General features: G+C 42.2%; 1 protein-coding gene across 2 annotated transcripts in view; it reads right to left on the bottom strand.

Annotated features, from left to right (window-relative positions):
- Nucleotides 1-22,093, bottom strand: part of GAS2 (growth arrest specific 2) — a 186,877-nt gene that overhangs the window by 90,162 nt on the left and 74,622 nt on the right. For both annotated transcript variants that reach the window (XM_084852401.1, XM_084852410.1), the window contains exon 4: nucleotides 15,001-15,142. In XM_084852401.1, coding sequence (XP_084708527.1) covers nucleotides 15,001-15,142 — 142 coding nt within the window. The remainder of the gene's footprint in view (nucleotides 1-15,000; nucleotides 15,143-22,093) is intronic.

Genomic DNA, 22,093 nt, shown 5'->3' with positions numbered 1-22,093 from the left:
TGTAACTATGGCCCAGGTGTACTTTTTTACATCCCGGTTGGTGAACGTTGCTTACTGCTACAACTACTTCTGTTACACATTCTTGTAGTGCCAGCATGTGATGCAGAAAATAAAGCTGATGCATTTCTTGTCCAGACTGCTTAGAATCTAGATTATGTAGACATGTTAACAGAGGGAGGAGGTCTGAAAGCAGTTGGAGAAAGCTGGATGGCAATGCAGGTGAAGGCAAGGTTAGTTAAGGGTGATTCAGGAAGGGTTTGTCAGATAATGTTGGTTAGAAAAGAGGAACTTGAGGGGCACTTGTTAAGGAGGAATGGGAGAGGGAGGTGACTTAATGGATGGGAGGCAGGGGATAAGATTGTCCCAAGACTAAGAAAACATAGAAGAAAATGAAAAAGGAAGTAGTAACTGGAGATACAGAGCAGAGAACCGGCAAAAAGGAGTTTACATTTGACTTCAAGGGAATGTTGAAAAGTTATTTTTCAAAAGTTTATATCCTCCAATCTTTATTGATACTTTCGTATGGAACCCGTCACTCATCTTACACATATAGTGTAAAGGCAATTAATATGATTGGAGTTGCTACAATTGCTTTTGTCTAGGTTTTATCCACCAAATCTTTTCATCCATCCAGCCTCCATTCTTATTAAAAACAATTCATAGCTGTCTTCTACTGCCATTGTTGTAACAACCCAACACTTCTTTCAGAGCACATTATTCCAAATCGTCTTCATAGTCACTCATCAATATTTTTTTGCTTCTCTTTTAATACAGCTTGGTCTTCTGGAAGCATTGTTTCACTACATTTTAAAAAAATCAGAATTACAAGCTCCTATATGAGTCTTATTTTGAGAAAGATTATCTAATGACGCATACCAAGTACTGATATCTAGATATCTGAATATCTGATTTTCTCTGCAAGTGGGAAAAAGCAGAATAAGAATTATAGGTCAATTGTCAGTTACTGATTTGCATAACTATAAAATACTGATAAAAATAAACTGTTTGTGCAGTAATAGAAGGATGAAAATGCTTTTATAGTCCTCAAAGTGACAAGTCACACACAAAACTGTGATAGTTTAAGCAAACTCTGTGAAAAAGACAAACAAAAAAAACTTTTCCTGATGCAACAGGGTGCAGGTGTAATATAGCCAAACTTCTATTCCCCAAATTTTTCAGATGTTTTTCACCTCCTTCCATTAGAATGAGGACTGAAGTCCAATGGGACTGAACTTACACATCTGACTTGTTCCATTGATTTCAATAGGAAGTGCAGTACAATCTTATGCATAACTACTCAGAAGTTCATTTCACTGAAGTCAACGAACTCACTTCCAAGGCTACAGTCACAATCAGAAATACATTTCACTGGATCAGGGGCTTTGTCTCTTTTGACATCAAATAATAATACAATGATATTCATTGTTATTTTTAATTTGTAAAACAATACAAATGAACATGTTGAATAGGCAGAAAATTTCAAAGTATCCAGGCAAAGGATAAATATAGTACAGTCATGCAAAATTGTGACCCACCAAGCCAAACAAAGCCTGTGAAACACTTGTGACCCACCAAGGCAACCATATATGGTGGCCTGCCAGGTTCTCGGTACAACTTCCCCACAACCAGGATCTGAGTCCCTCAGTGGACTGCCATATATGGCTGGTAGTTTTAATGGGTTGTCTATGTATTTCAGTTCTGCAAACCTGATGTAGCAGTTTATGTGGAATAAAGGTGTCTTTTTACTTTAAAAATTAAAGCAGATTATATTTTAGGATGAGGGCTACTTAAATGGTAATCACATTTCTATGTGTTGCATCAAAATAAGTCAGTGTCAGACATATGTATGCAATATAAATGCATAAGTGTATACTAGTGTCACAAGCACTGAGGATGAAAAAAAAAGGCCAAATGCTCTAGAAATAAATCACACATATTAGCATGCTAGCATAACTGAAAGCAAACCCTTTTCTTGCCGAGTCAATTCTTTGAAGAGAGTGATGAAGAGTGTTCATTGTCTCCAGATCCTATAACCATTCAACAACATGGGACAGTCATATTGATAAAAAATGAAGAGTTCAGAATGTCATTGGTATACAAAGTAAGCAAGCCAGAGACCCATTTGTTCTCTGTCAAAACTCTCCCACCATAAGTAACAGGAGTTTTTGGCTGAATGCAGCAGTCCACTCAGAACTATATTAAGATACGCTCAGCATAAAATGCAGACTTCCATTAACATTTTGCACTATTCACAGTCACGTAAGCACTCTGGTTCAAATGTGTAACTCACATTTGGGGATGTTGTACTCAGCAGGTGGAGAAGCAACCACTGTCTACATGTTAAAGAACAGACTGGAACAGGATCTACTTATGAAGAATGAGAAGAAGGAGTATTTATCACTAGAGATACTCAAGCAAAGCCCCATAAAGGGCTTTGGAATTGTTTAGAAGATCCAATCTTGGATCATCACATCATAGACAAGAAGTGAGTGTCCATTTTTTGTTATTTGGTCATTCCAGTGAGATGTGCCCCTTATCTTCTTGGGAGGGTGAGGTGGTGTAAACTCTAGAAGACTGCTTTCAAGGGAAAAGGGAGGTAGTGCATGGAGCAGGAGATGCACTGCCATGAAGCAGAAACATGGCAGGCCTCGCAGTATGTCTCTGCCTCCCTTGATGCCTGACTTGCAGCCCATGAAAAGACAAGATGCACTTTACAGGTCATGGAGGATGCCGCCTCTATCCAACACATCCCAGCCTCCTCAGAATGATATAGATCTTGCATTCTGGGCAAGCATCCTACCAAGCTGCCAAGAGAGCAAATGCCCAGACCTCAAAATACATTCCTGAAGCTGCCTTGTGTGGTTTTCCTATTCCTCAGACCTGCTTGCAAGTTTGCAGAAAAGGATGACGCATAAAGGTTGTGAATTACATGAGGTATCAAGCTCTGTTTTCCACAAGATATCAAATATTGCAGTGCTTAAACTAGGTTATCTGTAGACTTGTCCTTAGTTCCCTATTCTCTGTGCCAACAGGGCCATGAGTTGGAACAGAAAACCTCAGGGATTTCAGGCCAGCCAACAGAACCCTCCTGAACTTGGGATTCATATTATGAAGAAGAGCCAGTCACACTCCAATTTCTGTTGCATAGCTTTAAGGCTTTGTTGTCTAGACTCCAGTCTAGGCAACCAAAGGAAGCCATAATTTTTCTCTCTGTGCTTACTGTGCTGTTTCTGTCATGCATCCCTGCTACCCATCACCTTGCTGCCATACTTACTACCTGGTCTGTCTCTTTCTTGCCTAGCTCCATTATAACATGACTTCCCTTCTGTCACAGATTTGGTTCTTTGCCTATGGTAAAGAACCTTCATCTGCCCACCTCCTCTACTCAGCTCACCAGAACTTGTGCCAGAATTTGTGCTAATATACAGTGAGTAGTGACAGAGTTTTCTGTAGTAAACTCCTAGTGTGAATCCCCTGTTGTGTACATATTAGTATGTGATGTATATATCATCCTGCTTGTGGTTTGGGAATTAAACACATGAGAAAGTTGAGTGGGCCTGATTTTCCCCTGTATTGTTTATTTTGTGGATTTTACAGTATACACAAATGTTAAAAGAAAAACTAAAACTTTACATTCACATCCATTTCAACTGAGCTTCAGGCCTGGTTTTGGAACAAAAACTGTCTTGGTCAGACGGTGAGATGAACTTTGGTAAGAGAGGGACAGGGGGAGTGTGACCCTCTTGATTCTCTTGCACCTTCTGGAAAAGCTATCTGGGCTAGGAGTTGGAGGTACTGCACTGCACTGCAGTGGTTTCACTTCTACTTGGATAGCCAATTCCAGAAGATTATGCTGGAGGTGCTCTGTCCCTTGGCAATTATGCCTTGGGGATCCACGGGACTCTATTTTATCCCCCATGCTGTTCAACATTGACATGAAACTACTGGGGGAGGTTATCTGGAGATAAGGATAGAGGTGCCACCAATATGCAGATGACACCAAGCTCTATCTCTCCTTTTCATCAAATCCAGGTGAGGCAGTGGCTGTTCTGTATCAGTGCCTGGGTGCAGTAGTGGGCTCAGGGTCAATAAGCTGAGAAGCAATCCAGACAAGATAGAGGTACTGTTAGTGGGTGGTTCATCTGTCCAGCTAAGTGATGTTCAGCCTGTTCTGGAGGCGGCTGCACTCACCCTAACAGATCAGGTTCGTAGTTTGGGGTAGCTCTTGGATCCAGCATTGCCACTCGAGGCACAGGTGGACTCAGTAGTACAGAGCACCTTTCATCAGCTTAGGCTCATATACCAACTATGTCCTTATCTGGACAGAGACAGCCTAGCTACAGTTATCCATGCTCTGGAAAACTGTTGTCTCAATTACTGGAATGTAATATATGTTGGACTGCCTTTGAAAACAGTCCTGAAACTTCAGCTGGACTAAAATAGGGCAGCGAGATTGTTAACTGGGACTAGCCAACATGATCATATTATGTCAGTACTTTTCCATCTCTGCTGGCTGCTAGTCCATTTCCAGGTCCAATTCAAAGTGCTAGGGTTAACATTCAAAGCCCTTAATGGCTTGGGGGCCAGGTTACCTGAAGGATGGTCTCCTCCCAAATATACCTGCCTGGACCTGAAGATTGTCTTCAGTGGTCCTTCTCCAGGAACCCCCACCAAAGAAAGTGAGGGCCTTTTCTGTTGTGGCACCCCAGCTGGGAAATGAGCTTCTGGGAGAGGCTCGCCTGACGCCTACATTGTGCTCTTTTCAGCAGCAGGTGAAGACCTTATTTTCCCATGCATATTAGTCTTTCAGTTTTTGTTTTTAAAGAGGTTACTGTATTTTAAATCTTTGCAGTAAGTATACATTTGTATAGGGCAAACAGCAATATAAAACTTCCTAGGCAGGGTGGGCATCCTCTTGAAGCCCCATTTATGAAGTGGAAGGTGCCCCACAATATATTGTTATAAAGAAAGATGTAATTTTTATATGCAGTAAATCAATAGTGTATTCCAGGACTCAGAACTTAAGTTCTGTTCTTCATTCCAAAAGACCGATGGTATGTTTTGCCTATGTTTTCTGCAGCAAAAATATAATGCAGGATCCAAAGAACTCTGTGACTAGTTCTTTGTACCCAAGGGCATTTGGCACTTGTGTTTCTGAAAGAGCGGCGAGCAGATGCCATATAACATGGCAAACCTCTTTTGAAACTAAGGGGACTTTGAAAAGTACAAGAGGGGGCTGCTGTCAAACAAACCAATCAGGAGTCCCATGGGCCATGCCATAATATTTTTAAATAGTGGGAACTTAAGTGTTTTCAGTATAATGAAAATCAAATGCTGTGAGTAGCGTTTCCAGAGAGAGGCAGAGACCTGCAAGCAGCACATTAACTGCACCAGCAAGAAAACTGACCCACTTCACAGGGTTCGTTTATATTATCACTCTTCCCAAGATACCTCTTGAACTTGCTTCAACCTTGACTTTGTTTACATACTCAAGGTACAATTCATTTTTTTTTAAAAAAGCACACATGCACACACACACCTTGGATAAAAAGGAGCTCCAGCTTCATCTCTGACTCATTACACAACAGACAGACTTCTTAGTGTGACCAGACAATAACCCCATGTACTAAGCAGTAATTCCATGTACTGAGAATGGATCTAAAATACTGTCTGCCAGCCAGGAAAATAAACCCACCAAGAACAACCTCCAGAGAAACAACTAGGAAAGCAACTTTGGTGTCCCTGATCATATAAAACAAGTCTAGAATCTGCTATAGAGAGAGACATTCTTTCGTCACACCTTCTGATATTGATGACCTTGTAAAGAAATAACTCTGTCTAATTGGGGGATATCTTGCCAAACAGCAGATCATATTTTCTAAGAGCACTAGGCTTGATTTGAACCATCCACATTAATAAAGCTAAACCTTCAAATTATTATTTGCTTTTCTTTTCTGTGCATATGCGTGGATCACTTTTACTGCTATCAAGTCTTATGACATAACTGCTTGCTCCTTCATGTGCTACAGCGTTATAATATATATGTTAAACAATTAGTTCAACGATACATAAAACCATCCAACAGGAATTATTCTGTGTGCCTTGAGTGGTGCAAGCACTGGCTGCATGTCACCACAGTTGTTGTGACATCCAAGACATGGCATATTTGCCAAATATCATTGTTAATATAAGGTCACGTGTACCTTTCAGTCTGTGATAAGACAAAACTGTCTTGCATATATTGGCACCCAGTCTGGTATACTGAAGTTTGGATGCCCCCTCATCTAATCTTCACCCCCAATGATGCCACATCAATGCCCTTTTATACTGAATTGGGTGGAAGGCAAGGAAACAAGTCTTACCACCAATGGCAGCTATTTGCAGTGACACTTGGACTGCCTGATGTCAGATTACCCACTGCTCTGTCACTACCTCAGTAGTGGAATCCTTGGGCAGTATCCAACAGTGCTGATCAGCCTCCACTGTTTCCGTTGCACTAGTGGGACCCACCACTTGCGCAATGGGACTTTCGCACTTCTAAAAATAACCCTGGAAACAAGCGGAAATGCTAGTTTCCAGATCGGGACATGTCAGCGGAGCCCTGACCTGCTGTGTTCCAGAAATGCGCATTTCAGTTATTTTTCTACAACCTTCATTGTACAAGTGGTAGGTCCTGCAAGCATATGGGCAGAATAGGATATTATCCCTTAAATCCAATCCCATGTGATCAAGCAGCAGAGCACTTGATCAGTGGGTGAAGCTGAAAATTATTTTCAGAAAAGTCCAAATGATGGGTGGGGAGGAGTATTAGGGCAGAGGTGGGCAGACTGAGGAGTTTACTTTGTTTTTTACTAGAACCTCAAAGTCCATTAATCAGAGCCACACGCAAATTAGCAGGCAGGGGGGCAATGGAGTCAATTCCCTTCAGCAGGGGTGGGTAGATTTGAGATTTGTTGGATGGATCTACTTTGTTTTTTAGTAGAAATTCGAGATCCACCAACTGGAGCCTGGTGCAAATTTCTGAGCTCAAGCATTTGTTTTGAGTACCAGAACTGAACAGAACTCAGAGCCCTTCCACACTAAAATCCACTTCTATTTTCCGCCCTCCTCCCCACAAACTTTCTTCATTTGAGCACTATAATTTAGTGTGCATGGAGTTATTTTGTTGTTTCTAACAATTGGGAGTCAGAAATCTTTGCCGATCTATTGTGAATTACCCGGAGATCTACCAGAAGATCTATCTTTTGCCTCCCCCTGTATTGGAGGTTTCTAAAGAAATAGGGACAGGTACTGTTAAAAATAATTAGAAAATAAAGAATATAGGGGGATGTAATATATGAAATCAGGTAGGCCAAGGTTCTCAGCAAATGAAGAGTCTAAAGGGGGAACAGAGAACAAACATTTGCTGTGCCCCTGACCGTTTACACAGATTTTTCACACCTATTTGTCTTGCTGTTCATGAAAAAGCTGAGTTGCCTTGGCAACCACCAGGTTTCCAGAACTATAAAGTTACAAAGATACAGAGGTCCTTCATAAAGCATTGCAAACACCAATGTTTCAAGTATGTCCTGTGTAGACTTATTTCACAGCACTATTGAATAGAGCCTTTCATATTGGTTTTTGTCCTTCATCAGCTTTTATTTGCTATGTAGGTGTGAAGTACATCTCCTAACTAAGGTGGATAGAAAGACATTTAATGGTAATTATTGTTATTTGTCTTCATCTAAATAGCATCAGGGCTCAAAGGGAGATAAGTCCTCCCTTTAACAAGTGTTGAGTGTGCAAAGTATGGAAAAATGGAAGGGATCTGCCATTAAATTTCTTCTCTAAAGGCATACAGTCAATCAATAATTTAATTATTTTCAGGAAGTGAATTCCAGTTACTTTCCCATCACACACTTGCTCTGACTTGCTATCCAAGTAAATGGTTTTATAATGTAATATATTGAAATGTGTTCTCCCTCAGTTTTGCTCTGTGAAAAAGCCTAACAAAATTATGGAGGATTAACTATAGGGCCCAGCCTGCTATATATATTTTGCAAAAAGATTATTGTACTGGACATTCTGGAACCCCAAACAACTGATTTTCTGCTACGAAATTCCCAAACTGAGAACATTTAATATTTCATAGTAGATCAAGCTGTAATTGATCTATTAGTTCCCCAATTAAGGGGCACTGAAGAGTAGGAAAAAGAAATTAGCTGGATAATTGAATTGGGGCTGGATACAAGACTTTAGCATACACATGAGCTATAAGTGAAGAAATAGCTGGTGAATCATCTGAAGGGGGTGACTGATTATTTGAGTTTACATATTTTTAAACCACTCCTCAGTCATATATCTAGGATGGTTTACAAAAAGAATAAAACAATTGAAATGAATACACACACATGCACACCCGCACACATACACTAAATCAAAAGCCACAAAATAATAAACGCAGCATAAAAAAGTAAGCAGAACAATAATTCTTAAAAGCTTGGGAAAATAAATGTCTTCGCCTGGTGCTGAAATGACAATAAGATAGGCCCTGGGCAGACCTCTGGGGAGAGTGTTGTATAACAGCAGTACCACAACAATAATGTCCTCTCTCTGGCAGCCACCCACCTCAGTTCAGATGGTGGGGGCACTTGCAGTAGAGTCTTCACTAAAGGTCTTCATGTATAGGTAGGAGACAGGCAATCCTGTAACATTTCCATCTTATGAAAGTGCAGGAAGAAGTGCTTCCCCTTTCAACATTTCCTGTGTTGTGGAAATAAGCTCTAAGGCCACAATCCTGTGCATGTTCAGACAGAAAAAAAGTCCTACAAGTCCCAGCATGCCCCAGCCAGCCTGGGTGGGGAATGCTGGGACTTGTAGGACGTTTTTTCTGTCTGAACATGCATAGGATTGTGCCCTAAGAATGCTACTTCTGGCCTGGTTTATACATGGAGCAGAATCAATGCTGAAGCAGTAGAATGGCGCTGTACCAACTCCATCTGATACAGTGGCTGTGCCTCTACCTCCCTAACCATCTGCTCCCATCAGTAGTTCATGCCCTGGTCTCCTCTCGCCTAGACTACTGTAATGCGCTCTATGCGAGGTTACCCTTGAAGATGGTTTGGAAGCTGCAGCTGGTGCAGAACGCAGCAGCCTGCCTGATTAAAGGCAGCCGTTGGCAAGATCACATCACTCCAGTGCTGAAGGAGCTGCACTGGTTACCAGTTGTTTTCCAGGCCCAATTCAAGATGTTGGTATTGTCCTTTAAAACCCTATATGGTTCTGGCCCAGTCTATCTTAAGGAGCGCCTCCAGCAACACCAGGGATGCCGCTCAACGAGATCAGCCTCGGAAGGCCTTCTGTCTGTTCCATCAGCCAGGACAGCTAAGCCAGTGTGGACTAGGGAGAGGGCCTTTTCTGTGGTGGCCCTCACTTTGTGGAATTCCTTCCCTAGTGACCTCCACCATGCCCCCTCTTTGATGAGCTTCCACCGGGCTTTGAAAACCTGGCTGTTCAGGTGGGCATTTGGGGTGGATTAGGGTTGTGTTTTTTTAGGGCAATGTTGTTTTGTTTATGTTATATTTTGTGTTGTTATTTGTACTGTACGCCACCTAGAGTGGCCGAGTAGCCGGCCAGATGGGCAGCTAATAAATCTAATAGATAAAAATATAAATGGACTTGTCCATTTCAGATTACAGGTGGGTTACTTTATTTTTGAAACCTCCCCAATATTAAATAAAAAAATTCCTGCAAATAAAAAACTAGTAACCAGGGAGAAATATTCTAGCTTTGCCCTTTTCCTGCTGTGCAGTTTCTATTTGCGGGGAGGATTTTTTGTTGTTGTTTTAGCATAGGGGAACATCCAGAACTGGCCTTTCCCACCTGCACTCTGAAGTGGTACAGTCCATTCTGTCTCCTCATTCTGCAGCATGTGTACACCAAAGCCTTAAGTCCTACATAGTTATAACAGACACAACTTGGGTTCTGAGTGGTCTCACTGCCATACCTCTCCAGTCACTGGGGACTAATTCTGATGCTACTGACCCTTTCAGGATATGTATTATTATAAAGTAAAAAGAAAATTGCCCAAAGACTGACACATGTAACTGCTTCAAGGAACTTTGCCAGTTGTATTATGTCTAGCATATGGCTGACTTTTCCAATATGGCAGAAAGACTGACCTCAGATCATTTTAACTCAACATCTCTACAAAAACTGCAAGGAAGGAAAAGCAGTTCTAAGTAGCATTAGTGGATGGCCACTAAACTGTAATGGCTCCATATCTAGCACTAAACCTTTTGCTGCATAGCAGCATCAAGACAGGACTACTCACAAGTCTTTCAGGCCCAGTGCATAGCCCTGTGAATTCACTTCTTCCACCACGCTGAAGTAGCTGTGGTCTCTCCACTGAGGAAGTAAAAGCCTTCACTCTGCTGCACTAGGATTTGGGGAAAGAAATGCCACAAATGGGTTTCTTCCAAGCGGAGTCATCAGCCGACAAGAAATTAAGGAAAATTGGGCAGGCCCTAGTACCACATTATCAGGGCTATGACAGTGGTCCTGGCACCCTTGTGCTTGCATAGAGTTACTACATTCAAAAGTGTAGAAAAAGGCAAGGGGCAGTAGAACTGGGCTGCTCTGCCCACTGTGGGAAACAGGATGTGGGCCTACATAGGACTTTTATCTGATGCAGCAGGGCTATTCTTATGTTCTTACTAAAGCTAAATGGATATGGACCTGATCAGTCTCCTGGAAAAGTGAGATAAAATAAATACACTTCAGGATTCATCCTACAATGCATCTTGCATCTAGTGAGCAGGGGTGGCCCAAGATATTTTACTGCCTGAGGCAGAACAGTAAATGCCCACCCCCATCCCATCAAACTGCACAGGCACCTAAGAACCAAGCCTGTTCAGGTTATTTGGACACCTTTGGCAGAAAATCCCACAAGTACCTTTTCCTGGGAGCAAAAATACAGTAATAATAAATTAAATCATCCTACAATGCATCTTGCATCTAATGAGCAGGGGTGGCCCAAGATATTTTACTGCCTGAGGCAGAACAGTAAATGCCCACCCCCGGGCCCCATCCCATCAAACTGCACAGGCACCTAGGAACCAAGCCTGTTCAGGTTCTTTGGGCACTTTTGGCAGAAAATCCCACAAGTACCTTTTCCTGGGAGCAAAAATACAGTAATAATAAATTAAATCATTCACTGTTTGCTGCCTTTTCATGACACCCAAATTCAGCTGCCTGAGGCAGTTACCCCAATCTGCCTAATGGTACTACCAGCCCTGCCTGGTAGTGAGGCTAATCCAGTTATATCTTCATCACCCCTCCTATAATTTTAATTAACTACAGACTTGGGAGCAAAACCATGCCCTGCTTTTCCACACACTCACAGTTTTGTTTAATATATAGACTGATGAAGTGTTCTGGAGAATTCAAAAGTTGGTTCTGACTTTGTGATGTATTGGAATAAAGGTATTACCATACTGTGTTTTTTGTTTGTTTGTTTGTTTGTTTTCTAATGGACCAACATGACTAACTTCAGTTTTTCTTTTTAATGTATCATCATAAACCAGTTTAACTCTTTCACTGAGAAATTTTCATCAGGTACCTGCAGCTATTGATAGATAGATAAACATAAAAATAAATAAATAATCTCATGAAATAATAAAAATGAGTAATGATAGATGTGAGGGAAGAGCAAGGATAGCATGATCTTCTCACAAAATACAAAGGCAAGGAAAAGGACACTGAAACAGAAGACAAACAGATCAGTTGCAACCCAGATAAGAGTTACACACATTCAGAAACCTTTTGAGCAGTGGAAAACAGAAGCCTCTTGATGATAGAACAGTGGGTTCATTTAGTGCTCCAACAGATTTGTCTTCCATCACAACAGCTTTTCACTTTTATCTGAATTCCAATTCCAAGCAAACAATTAATTCTCTTCATCTTCAGCTGGAATACAATCTTGAGGCAAAAGGGCTGTCCTAAATTTTGTATCAAAAGAGATTTGTCGTAAGTATGAAAGGAAAAAAAATATTATTATCAAGATGATGACTTTGCAGAAATAGTTGCTTTTTGGTGCAGAAGTAGTCACTGTCACCCTCTGCCTCAGCTGTCTGGATGAATCAAATGGAAAAAAACTCAATTTAGGACAGGGAAAGTCATGGTAGCCCTCTTATTTTCTAAACTACTATATGTAATTATTTAATCACATGCCTAGTTGTGAATAGATATTAATTCAGGGACATGAGCACTATTGATCTTTATTCCTTGGAGACTAAAAGGAATTGCTGGATTTATTTTTTACAATTTGTAGAAACAACCACAGGACTTCAAAATGGAACAAAACATTTTCAATCACTCAGTGTTGTAGAGACCTATGCATAAAGAACTACAAAACATTTTTACACCTGCATAAAAACTAAGGTAAAGCTTACATGTGATTTAAAAAGCAAAGAAGCCTTGAATGCCATCTGAAGAAATGGGCTGAATCCAGAGAACTCATGCAACAAGCTTTTTCCACTCCCTCCTTCCCACTACACTCATGCACCCCCGAAGTCTGCTCTTGAAGGTTGGAGGATCTTCCAGAGCAGCATGAGTTGGGTGCATAGGATGGTCTGAAGGGGGAAATCAGAAAAAAAATTGAGAGGGTCACCTTGCACAAGAGCAGACTTTCCACACACACACAAAGTACCTTTGAATCCAATCCAATATCTTGTAATTTTTACACTTATCAGCTCTATTTCAGTTAAACAACACCCAACAGCACTGGAGGAAAAACATCATAAAATGTTTGCATCAGTCTTCCACAACTCCATATTCCAGGAGTCCTTGACCATGACAAAGTGTGAATAGCCCTGTAATGTTTCAGGGGGGCCCTCCTAATTCAGTTTAAAAAATGAAAAATTGGTGTAATTTACAGCTGCTACAGAGCTGTAGTCATTTTGGTGTTTCCATGTGATTTAGTTCATTTTGGGTTTGGTCTAAGCATGAAACCATCATTCAAAATTACCTTATTGAAGGTATCAGTGCTTTCTTTCCCCTCTTTAATTGAAAAAATATGAAGAGTTATATTTAGATATTGGAGAGCAAACCAATATGTTAAATGTTAGTCAGTCATCAGTACCAGATGGTATTCCCAGGGGGGAAAAAAAGCTGAACTATTGATCCTGGCATTTATATTTCTCTAACGTCATCATGTACTCCAGAGGGTATTTGTTTTGGAAATTACTTCAAAAATCCAGAAAACTACATCCAGAAAAATTATTGGCCAGTAAGCCAGATAACAGTGAAAAGAGACTTGTCAGGGCTGTAGAGGGGGACAATAAGTATAATATGTTAGAGTAGAATAACCATACAACTAGGTGAGGCATTCACATCCTAAGTATAATGGAATCTTTTGAGGATGCCATAATTATAGAAAGAGTCATCCAATAAGCATACTTGAACAGCTGAATTATGCAAACATGAATCCTTTCCCAGGAGCAACAACTTAAATATTAATAATTATAAAGTGATGATCCATATTAGAAAGATAGCTCCAATAATACTTTCACATTGTTTCAGTTCCTATTTTTCATAAAATGCAACTTCTCAATATACAATTAAAATGTTATATGCAATTCAACTGTGGTCCAAAACCCAAAATTAAAGAGACACATGTCTTGCAGTCTCTACATTAGCAATTAATATCCAATAAGTGACCCTTGACAGTCAGTAGTCCATGAAAAGATCAATTGAGCAAACTGCAGTTGTCAAAATGGAATAGGGTGTTAGAGATGATTAGGAAAATGACAGGAAATAATACAAAAACACTGGACACACTGAATATAGAAACTCTGGGCACACTGTATTGCATGGTATCCTATGGAAAAATAATGGATTTAAGAAAAGAAGGTTATAAAGAGGAAACTGCTGCACAATCACATAATCAAATGGTTGGATTTTGCTATTCCTTGAGTGCCTTTTTTCTTATTAGAAAGGCAAGGCACAAATCAAATAAATAAATAAATAAATAAATCCCTTGTATTCTTCTAACAGAGAGTCGGTCTATCAGAGGATTCAGAAAAAACATATGGTAATGCCTTCCTGGGACCATACCACTTCAAAATGCAGGTAGGGGATTGCTCTTTGAATGCTTCCCTATGTAAAAAAAAAAAAATCTATGGCAGCCTTTCTCTATAGATTTGTTGGACTGCAACTTCCATCATTACCAGCCAGCACAATCATTGGAGAAAAGGCATTTTGATCTCCTTTAACAATCCTGTAATTAATGCATACAAAAGCCTTCCTCAACCTGGTGCCCTCAGCTGTTTTGGAGTACAACCCCTATCGTCCTTACCACTGGCCATGCTGGCTGAGAATGATGGTAGATGCAGTCCAACACATCTGGAAGACACCAGGCTGGGGAGGCTAAACTATTGCATGTAGACAACTAATAGGTTAATGAGAACGTTAGGCTAGGATCCTTCTTTCTAATATGTTATCTTTCAGTGGGAAAGGAATCACTGACATGGAGGAGCATTCAGTCATGTAATCCATCACCTCCATTCTGAAATGGTACGGTCTGAGAAGGTTTTCTGACATGCAGCACAATCCTATGCATGTTTACTTTCAGAATTATGTCCCACTGTGTTCAATGGGACTTAGTCCCAGGTAAGTGTGCATAGGATTGACCCTGACTGCAGTCAAAATTAAACCAGAGCAGAATCAACCCTTTTCACTTGAATGCCTGTAGAAATGTTTTTATTTTCTTAAAAATGCAGAGCAATGACACATTTATTCTATTTTAAAATAAATAAAGGTGAACACTGTTCTAAAAGAAAAGCAAGTTTGAATTACCGCATTTTGTAAAAAGTAAAATAATCATACGCCACTTCAAAGCAATTATGGTTCTGAAAAATAACCTGATCTCATTATAGATTCGATTCTGCTCCCACCCCAAAATTACTAGAGACATGGCTGACACTTCAATATAAATTGTTATCTGTAAGAGTTGGTACATACCCAAACCCTCGGATTCAAATAGACAAGTATCATCCACTCCCACATCTCTGCACCAGGATAAGAAATTTGCTGTATTGTCCCGTGCAAAAAAAGATCCAGATGGTGCATTGGCTTTGCATGGAATTTTCCTCACTGGCATTATCTGTAATACAAACAAAAAAGCCCCCTCATTGCAAATGTATTTGGGTGGTTAACTGTTTGGACAGTTATTTGGTATTACCCATTATCTGGTATTACCCGTTTTATTATTCTTATTGCCTGGAATTGTATGACCACAAGGATCCAAAGGGCTGTGCATAGACTTCCACTCATATGCCACCAAGGCTTTCCAGATCCCAAAGCCACTACAGCCCCTTATAGTCCCCCCCCCAAAAAAAAAGTACTCCTGAATTGCTGGAGATTTAAAAGAGCTGGAGATTAATACATCCTCTCTAAAAATGGCCAAATTCTCCAACTGTTGTATGACACCAACTTTTAGGTCAAGAATAAACATCATCTAGACAGGGCATATACACATATACAGATAGGGCAACCATGCTGTACACATTCAAAGTTTTGTCATCTCCGAGCAAGTGAGACTAAAAATAAATAGCTATAATCTGTAGCATGGCTATTAAAGTGATTTATGGAGTATCTGCTTCTGTTCTGTAGCTAGTTATTAAATTCAAGGTTTTGCTTAAGCCAAGCCCTAGGAAGCATAAATTATATCTGCAAAAACTTCCAGCTCTATGTCCAGACATAGATTGCTTGTGAAGAACGAACACAAAGCCCCAAATAATTCTTAGAAGCCTCACAAAACGGGGTGGGGGGGGAGCCAAACAACTTGGAATTGAATTGGTTTCGCCTAACCATAGGTACTGACAAACTAATTACAGCTGATTAGGGGTGGGCAAACAAACGATGTTTGAGATTCCCTGTATGTCGTCTTGCCACGCATCTCATGCCCTATTATTGTCTGGTTGCAGTCACTGCTCATTCTGCACTAATGGGAAAAGTGTGCAAATTGAACAGTGATTGAATGTCAAATCTGTGCACATTTCCCCAAATTTGCACACATTTCCTAATTTGCACACATTTCCTCCATAGACTAAAGTGGGGATTTCAGACTGCAGGGAAAAATTAGCACAAAATCAAACTGGGAAAGTTGCACAAATTGAATGCAAACACATGTCTGTCAATTTACAAAAATTTTCGGTGGACCTGAGCATGCGATCGTGTTTGGGGCTCTGAACAGGATATACTCACATGTTTTGCAAGCAAAAATTAAATTCTCATACATCCCTGCTGCTGACATTTGAAAGGACCATCTGTAGTGATGCAATAGCTTTGGGAACAGACCAGGGGCTGCTTTAGGCAGCTAACAGTATATTAAGCCAAGCAAGTTCAGGCCACTTTACTAACAAACCACATGATGAGCCACTGTGCGTGTACCACATAACAATGTGGATTTGGACCCCTCCTAACACATTCTGTCTCTATGTCACCACCAGATCAGATGGCTGCAGGGGAGGCTGGTGGGTCTGATTTCAGCGGGGTGGAGATTCCATCCTGGTTTTAGTTACAACCAGCCAGAAATCTAAAGGAGCTATCCAAGGTACTGGACCCTATCCCCAAAATGGGTCAAGCACCTTGGACAGCACCTTCAGACTTCTGGCTGGTGGCTAAAACCCAGAATGGAATCTCCACCCCACTGAAATCAGACCCACCAGCCTCCCCTGCTGTAGACATCGTACAGGCCAAACCATGCAAGTGACTCACTGCTTCGAGCATACAGATGTAGCAGAAAATAAACACTATACAACAGCCATATCATGAGAAGTAGCTGAGGTGGATTAGCAATGTATTAGCAAGATCCTTTCTGTCTCCCGCTGACTCCCATTTCCCTTTTGTTTTCTGTTTTGATTTAAATCAGGATGTGTATTTTTAAATGTACAGAAAGCACTGTGAAAAAAAAACACTGTATTTTCACCTGCTCGTTTTTGTTTAGCAATGTCTGTATTCTTTGAGTAACCCCTGGGGGATTTTATAATGTAACTAAGTAGGCCAGTAGTCTGGATTTGCAACTCTGTATTGGGACTAAAACAGTTGTGGCTGCCTTAGTTATGGCGACTGTGAAGGGAGTTTCAAGCTGAGTTTGAAAAAATACAGGGAGAGAAGCTACCTCTGGGCATCTCTACACCTCCAGTTTATTTCACATTCATGATTGGCCACTCACTGAATTGTGTGGGTCCATTACATGACGTCATCATCATCATCCAGTCATTATCCTACCATTTCCACCCACCTATCCCGTGTTTTCCTCAAATGGAAAAAATGTGGTATTTTTCGAAATATGCGCAAATGGAGCACCATGACCTCCCTGTGTATTTCTCCCCTAGCACAAATGAACCTCTCTGTGTTGGTGATTGTGGGTGGTTGTTCTGGGTTATTGGGGGTGTGGTCATGATGGCGAAGGTGGTGAAGATGGACCGTGGGGCACGTCGCCTTCCCACGCCTGTGCCATTTGGGGTCCTCGCCATTTTTGGCCTGCAGTGCATTTTTGGCCGTCCAACCTGGTGGGACTCCCCCTGCTGTGCATTCCCAGTAAGCAAACAGCTGAGTAAATGGCAGAGATTGTCAAAAACACCCAACAGGTAGGCAGGGGCCCAGGGAAATCAGTGTGTGTGGGGGGGCTGTCTGTGTGTCAGTCCCCATCCATCAGAAATGTGCAAAGGGAGGGAAAGGAGCAGGAACCAGGGAGGAATTATTGCTGCACCCCAAGCACGTGTAATGCTTCTTTGCAGAAAGGTGGCGATGCCTCTGAGAGGCATCACCAACCCCATGAGAAGGAAAGAAATGAAAAATAACGCAGTGGAGAAAGCCATCTAAAGAGAACAACCCAGTGCTGCAATGATATCGGATAGGAAAAGAACCAGCATTGATGTGGAATTCTCTGCCTGTGTGATGGAGCTCTTTGCTTGGATTGGTCAGCTAAGTTAGAAAATCAATAAGGAGTTTTGAAAAAGTTCAATTAGAAATCTGTTAAAGTCATTTGCTGAGAGTGGAGGAGAGTTGTTAATGGTTTTGGGCCGAATGGAGAGTGCTCAGAGCAGGGGAAAGAGAAACCCCTGATTGAGAGAACCTGGCTGGAAGGTCTGAATGCCAGAGCTGGTTGCTGACGAACTAATGCACTCATGTCCTACTTGTAGGCTTCTCATAGGCGGCTGGCTGGCTGTGAACAGAATGCTGGACCAGATAAGCATTTAGTTTAATTCAGCATGGTTCTTCTTATGTCCTTTGTCTCCTGCCTACACAGAGACCAGATTTATCCTCTCCTCCTGTCTAATGAGCTGGGGTGGTGGGGAATATGGGCGCCCATCGCCCATATCATTTTAGCTTCCATTGAGACACATAAGAAAATAAGAAGAGCCATGCTGGATCAGACCATCTAGTCTAGCATTCTGTTTACACAATGGCCAATCAGCTGCCTGCGGGAAACCCACAAGCAGGGCATGAACGCAACAGCACCCTCCCACCCATGTTCTTCAGCAACTGGTATACATAGGCATACTGCCTCTGATACTGGAGGTAGCATATAGCCATCAGGACGAAGAGCCTTTAATAGCCTTATCCTACATGACTTTGTCTAATTCCCTTTTAAAGCCATCCAAGTTGATTGTCATCACTACATCTTGTGGCAGTGAATTCCATAGCTGAATTATGTGTTGTGTGAAGAAATGTTTCCTTTAATCTGTTTTGAATCTCCCATGAATCAGCTTCATGCAGTGACTCTGGGTTCTAGTATTATGGGAGGTATCCACTTTCTCCACACCATGCATGGTTTTGTACATCTCTATCACATTTCCCCTTACTCACCTTTCTTCTAAGCTAAATAGTCCCAGGTGTTATAACCTTGCCTCATATAGGGCAGTTGCTCCTGCCCCTTGATCATTTTAGTTGCCCTTTTCCACACTTTTTCTAGCTCTCCAATATCCTTGTTTAGGTGCAGTGACCAGAACTGTACACAGTATTCTAAGTGTGGTTGCACCCCAGGTTTGTATAAGGGGAGTGTAATCGTGGCAGTTTTATTTCCAAGTCCTTTCCTAATTATGCCTAACATGGAATTTGCCTTTTTCACAGCAGCCATACACTGGGTCAACATTTTCATTGAGCTGTCCACCACAATCCCAAGGAAGCAGGGGATTGTGAAGCTGTGGTGAAGCTTCAAGCAGGCCACAGAGCCCAGAACCAGAAGGATTCGGTCAAAAGACTGACCAAAAAGGTCTTCAGCAAGTAGTCCCTGAAACAGAAACATCCCAGAGCCCGGCCAGCAGCTTGGTATACACCTGAGCTGAGGGCAATGAAGCAAGAGGGGAGACAGCTAGAACGCAGGTAGAGGAAAACTCGTGCTGAGTCTGACCGAACACAGGTAAGAGCCCACTATCGAGCCTACTCTGTGGCGGTGAGGGTGGAAAAGAGGCAGTTCTTTTCCACCAGCATTGCATCTTCTCAGTGTCGTCCAGCGGAGATTTTCTGAGCGGTTTGCGGCCTGTTACATTCTGGGCCAGAGAGAGAGATGGTGGAACCCTCGGTGGCACACTGTGACGAGTTTTCACGGCACTTTGAAGATAAAGTCGCTCAGATTCGTCATGAATTGGACACCACCATTAATGCAGTTCCATTGGTAGAGGTGTTCAGAGCACCGTCTGGTCCAGTTTTATTGGATGAGTTTCAGTTACTGAGGCCTGAGGATGCAGACAAGGTGCTTGGCCAAGTCCGATCGACCACTTGTGTGCTTGACCCTTGCCCTTCATGGCTTATTAAATCAAACAAGGAGGGGATGGCTGGCTGGGTCCAGGAGGTTGTAAATTCCTCCTTGAGAGAGGGAGTGGTGCCTGCTGCTTTAAAAGAGGCGGTAATTAGACCACTCCTGAAAAAGCCTAACCTGGACCCACAGGATGTTAATAATTATAGACCAGTGGCCAACATCCCCTTCCTGGGCAAGGTGCTTGAGCGGGTGATTGTTGGACAGCTCCAGGCACTGTTGAATGAAACAGATTATCTAGATCCATTTCAATCGGGTTTCAGGCCTGGTTTTGGAGCAGAAACTGCCTTGGTCGCCCTGTGGGATGACCTCTGCCAGGAGAGGGACAGGGGCAGTGCAACCCTGTTGATTCTTCTGGACCTCTCAGCGGCTTTCGATACCATTAACCATGGTATTCTTCTGGATAGGTTGTCTGGGTTGGGAGTTGGAGGCACTGCACTACAGTGGTTCCGCTCCTACCTGGATGGCTGATTCCAGAAGGTGGTGCTGGGGGATTATTGCTCTGTGCCATGGCAATTGTGCCATGGGGTTCCACAGGTGTCTATTTTATCCCCTATGCTGTTTAACTTTCTTGGGCTCCAAGATCACCGCAGACGGTGACTGTAGCCATGAAATTAAAAGACGCTTGCTCCTTGGGAGGAAAGCTATGGCAAACCTAGACAGCATAGTAAGAAGCAGAGACATCATCTTGCCGACAAAGGTCCATCTAATCAAAGCTATGGTTTTCCCAGTAGTAATGTATGGCTGTGAGAGCTGGACTACAAGGAAGGCTGAGCGCCGAAGAATTGATGCTTTCGAACTGTGGTGCTGGAGAAGACTCTTACAAGTCCCCACTGCAAGGAAGTCAAATCAGTCAATCCTAAAGGAAATCAACTCTGAGTGCTCATTGGAAGGACAGATACTGAAGCTGAAGCTCAAATATTTTGGCCACCTAATTCGAAGAGAAAACTCTCTGGAAAAGACCCTGATGCTGGGAAAGACTGAAGGCAAAAGGAGAAGGGGACGGCAGAGGATGAGATGGCTAGATAGCATCACCAATGCAATGAATATGAACTTGAGCACGCTCCGGGAGAGAGCGCAGGACAGGAAGGCCTGGCGTGCTATGGTCCATGGGGTCACAAAGAGTTGGACACGACTGAACGACTGAACAACAACAACAACAACACGCTGTTTAACATCTACATGAAACCGTTGGGGGAGGTTATCTGGAGGTGTGGGGTGAGGTGCCATCAATATGCGGATGACACCCAGCTCTACCTCTCTTTCTCATCAAAACCAGGTGAGGCAGTGGCTGTTCTGAATCAGTGCCTGGGCACAGTAATGGACTGGATGAGGGCCAATAAAATGAAACTCAATCCAGACAAGACAGAGGTACTGTTAGTGGGTGGTTCGTCTGCCCGGCTAGGTGATATTCAACCTGTTCTGGAGGGGGTTGCACTCCCCCTAAAGGATCACGTTCGTAGTTTGGGGGTGCTCCTGGATCCAGAACTGTCACTTGAGGCACAGGTGAACTCAGTGGCACGGAGCACTTTTTATCAGCTTAGGCTGGTATACCAACTACACCCTTATCTGGACAGGGATAGCCTAGCTACAGTTATCCATGCTCTGATAACTTCTCGTCTGGATTACTGCAACGCGTTATACGTGGGGCTGCTTTTGAAAACGGTCCGGAAACTTCAGGTGGTCCAAAATAGGGCAGCAAGATTGTTAACAGGGACTGGCCTATGAGCTCATATTACGCCAGCTGCCAGTCCATTTCCAGGCCCGATTCAAAGTGCTGGTATTAACATTTAAAGCCCTTAACGGTTTCGGGCCAGGTTATCTGAAGGATCGCCTCCTCCCATATCTGCCTGCCCAGACCTTAAGATCATTGTCAGCGGCCCTTCTCCATGAGCCCCTGCCAAAGGAAGTGAGGCAGGTGGCTACTAGGAGGAGGGCTTTTTCTGCTGTGGCACCCTGGTTCTGGAATGAGCTCCCTAGTGATGTTCGCCTGGCACCTACATTGTATTCCTTTCGGCACCAGGTGAAGACCTTTTTATTTTCCCAGGCATTTTAGCATTTTAGCTTTCAAAACTTTTAGCTTTGCTGTTTTAAATCTGTATTTTAAACTCCTGCACTGCTACTAGGTTTTATTGTGGTTGTATTGTTATATTGTGGTTTTAATGTTCTATATATTTTAAATTGTTCTATTGTGTGCTGTTTGGTTTTAATTTTTGTGAACTGCCCAGAGAGCTTCGCCTATTGGGTGGTATAGAAATGAAATGAAATGAAATATAAATGAATGAATGA

This window comes from Heloderma suspectum, chromosome 1 (genome assembly GCF_057233095.1).
Source record: "Heloderma suspectum isolate Gila_16-S chromosome 1, 16-S_ref, whole genome shotgun sequence".
NCBI lineage: Eukaryota > Metazoa > Chordata > Lepidosauria > Squamata > Helodermatidae > Heloderma > Heloderma suspectum.
The sequence above is the reverse complement of the archived record's forward strand: the minus strand, read 5'-3'. Positions and strand labels throughout refer to the sequence as shown.